This window comes from Amphiura filiformis, chromosome 19 (assembly GCF_039555335.1).
Source record: "Amphiura filiformis chromosome 19, Afil_fr2py, whole genome shotgun sequence".
Lineage (NCBI taxonomy): Eukaryota > Metazoa > Echinodermata > Ophiuroidea > Amphilepidida > Amphiuridae > Amphiura > Amphiura filiformis.
In genome coordinates, this window is record NC_092646.1 from 9,784,940 (window position 1) to 9,788,169 (window position 3,230).

Consider the following 3,230-nt stretch of genomic DNA (forward strand, 5'->3'; position numbering starts at 1 on the left):
AGAAGCCTTATTTACCTCCACTACGGATGTTAATCTGGAAGCCACCAATCTTGATGAATTATACAATAGGTGGTCTGAAAGAATTTTGGAAAACATTGAGGCATTTCAAAACAGCGGAAGCAATTGGGTATTCAAATCGATCGTAGACTTGAGCAGTCACACAGTTAAATACAAACCGATGAGTGGTTCGTCATACATTCCGACTCCAAAATATCTAGCCAAAAAGAAAGCGATCATCAATCCCAGAAATCATGACAACCAATGCTTCAAGTATTCTATCACTCGAGCCATCAATCCAGTTTACGATAATCCAAATCGGGTAGACAAAAAACTAAAAGCAAAATCCGAAGAGCACAATTGGGAAGGCATCCCTTTCCAACCCCCCTTAAAGATATTGCCAAGTTTGAAAGGAACAATCCTACAATTTCCGTCAATGTCTTGGGATACGCCGAAAAAAATTCATCCGAGAGGTTGTACAAAAATAAAGTCTACCCGCTGAGAGTAGGTGCTAGCAATCGAAAACACGAAGTTAATCTTCTTTTAATTTCGGGCAAAAATAAGGATGGCCATGACACCCAACATTACTGCGTCATCAAGAGTATGAGCAGACTAACGGCGTCACAAGAGAGTAAAAATGGTCATGCTAGATATTATTGTATGCGATGTCTCACGTCCTGCATCTCCAAACAAAAATTGGTGAAACATAAAGAGCTATGTCAAAATACTGAAACCGTGAAAATTGAAATGCCGGATCCAGAGAAGGATTCATCTCAGTATTTTAAACATCATTTCAAGTCTCAGAACGTCTCCTTTGTCGTGTACGCCGACTTTGAATCCTTTACGACGCCGATACAAACCTGCCAACCGGAAGTTTCTCAGAAGACGACGAAATACCAAAAGCACGAACCTTCGGGCTTTTGCTACTACATCAAGTGTTTCGATGACTCGGTGTACACTCAAGAACCAGTGAAGTTCACCAAGGAATCCGAGGACCAAGATGTGGCTCAGATTTTTGTGGAAACTCTAGAGCAAAACATCAAAGAGATCCATCAACAATTCAAGTTCCAAAAGAAGATGATCTTTGGGGAGCAAGAGCGAGAGATCTTTAAAAAATCCACCCACTGCCACATCTGTAAGAATCCACTGACTCCCGATGATAAAGATAATTACAACGTCAGAGACCACTGTCACTATAAGGGAACCTTTAGAGGAGCTGCTCACAATCAGTGCAATCTTGCTTACAGGAAACCAAAGTTCTTTCCCGTGATTTTTCATAATCTAGCCGGATATGACGCTCATCTGTTCATCAAGAATCTTGGCAAGACCGAGGGAGAGATCGACTGTATTCCTTCCAACGAAGAGAAGTACATCTCATTCACCAAGAAGATATTGGTTGACACCTTTACCAATAAGGAAGGAAAAGAAGTCGATGTCAAGCGTGATCTCAGATTTATCGACAGCTTCAAATTCATGGCTGCTGGACTTGGCAAACTCGTCGAAAATTTGGATGAGTTTTCTGAATTACCGAAATTTTATCAGGATGAACAACTTCAGCTGCTCTTGAGAAAAGGGGTGTATCCGTACGATCACGTCAACTCTTTGGAAAAACTCCAGGAGACTAGTCTTCCACCCAAAGACGCCTTCTACTCCAAACTCAACGAAGAACACATTTCCGATGAGGATTATGAACACGCTCAAAAGGTGTGGGATACTTTTGGAATGAAAACCATGAGGGAGTACCACGATTTGTATCTCAAGTCGGACGTTCTCCTTTTAGCCGACGTGTTCGAAAATTTCAGAAAAACCAGTCTGGAAAACTACGAACTGGATCCTTGCTGGTACTACACGGTTCCCGGATTAACCTACGATGGCATGCTAAAAACGACGTCCAAACGTCTCGAACTCCTCACGGAATACGATAAGGCTTCGTTTTTTGAAAAGAACAAGAGGGGTGGGGTTTCCACGATATCTACCAGATATGCCAAAGCCAACAACAAGTACATGGGTGACGATTACGATCCGAGCGAGCCTACCACCTACATCGTATACGTCGACGCGAACAACCTTTACGGATGGGCCATGAGTCAACCGCTTCCGGTCGGTGACTTCGAGTGGATGTCGTCAAAAGAGCTAGACAATTGGCGCGAAATCCCGTGCACTCTTGAAGTGGATCTGGAATATCCCAAAGAGCTGCACGACCTTCACAACGACTTTCCCCTAGCTCCGGAAAGACTGATCGTGAACAAAGTGGAAAAACTAATTCCGAATCTGAACGACAAGGAAAAGTACGTTATCCACCACGTGGCTCTGAAGCAGTGCTTGGAGCTTGGACTCAAACTGACCAAGGTTCACCAAGGGATAAAATACCGAGAGGAACCCTTCATGAAACCGTACATCGAGAAGAATACCAGACTTCGAACAAAAGCTACGACGGATTTTGAGAAGGATTACTTCAAGTTGATGAACAACGCTGCCTTTGGAAAAACGCTGGAAAACGTCAGAAATCGCGTCAATGTCCATCTCGTGAATTCGGAACACAAAGCTATCAAATTAGCCGCGAAACCCAACTACGAGCGATGCACAATCTTTGATGAAAATCTTATAGCGATTCACATGAAGAAAATCAGACTGTACTTTAACAAGCCGATATATCTCGGAGCGAGCATCCTGGATATTGCAAAGACGAAGATGTACGACTTTCACTACAATTACATCAAGAAAAAGTACGGAAACAAAGCGAAGCTCTGTCTCCACGACACGGACTCGCTACTTTATGAAATCGAGACCGAAGATTTTTACGAGGATATCGCACTAGACGTGGACCGCTACTTTGACACTTCCAACTACCCAGCTGATCATCCGTCGGGAATTCCGACTGGAAAGAACAAAAAGTTCCCGGCATGTTCAAGGACGAAGCCGGAGGAAAGCAGATAGTGGAATTTGTTGGACTGAGAGCAAAGTTGTACTCTTTCAGAATGCACGAGGGAAACGAGGAAAAGAGGGCAAAGGAGTAAAAAAGCGGTCGTCGAAAGAAAGATTACCTTCGACGACTACAAACGCTGTCTCTTCGATGAGAAACCTCAGACGAGAACGATGAATGTGATTAGGAGTTACAAGCACGAGGTGTACACTGAAACCGTTAACAAAGTCGCGCTTGATTCCAAAGATGATAAGAGAAGTATACTTGAGGACAAAATTCACACACATGCGATTGGACACTACGCCGTAAA

The 3,230-nt window shown here is 43.3% G+C and overlaps 1 protein-coding gene across 1 annotated transcript; it reads left to right on the plus strand.

The window, feature by feature from the left end:
- The first annotated feature begins 744 nt into the window (after positions 1-744).
- On the plus strand, positions 745-2,934 carry LOC140140367 (uncharacterized). The gene has a single exon (XM_072162128.1). The coding sequence runs from the start codon at positions 745-747 to the stop codon at positions 2,932-2,934; it is 2,190 nt and encodes a 729-aa protein (XP_072018229.1).
- The last annotated feature ends 296 nt before the right edge of the window (positions 2,935-3,230 follow it).

Coding starts and splice junctions, on each gene's coding strand:
- LOC140140367 (XM_072162128.1), top strand. CDS start 745: ATGCCGGATCCAGAGAAGGATTCATCTCAGTATTTTAAACATCATTTC.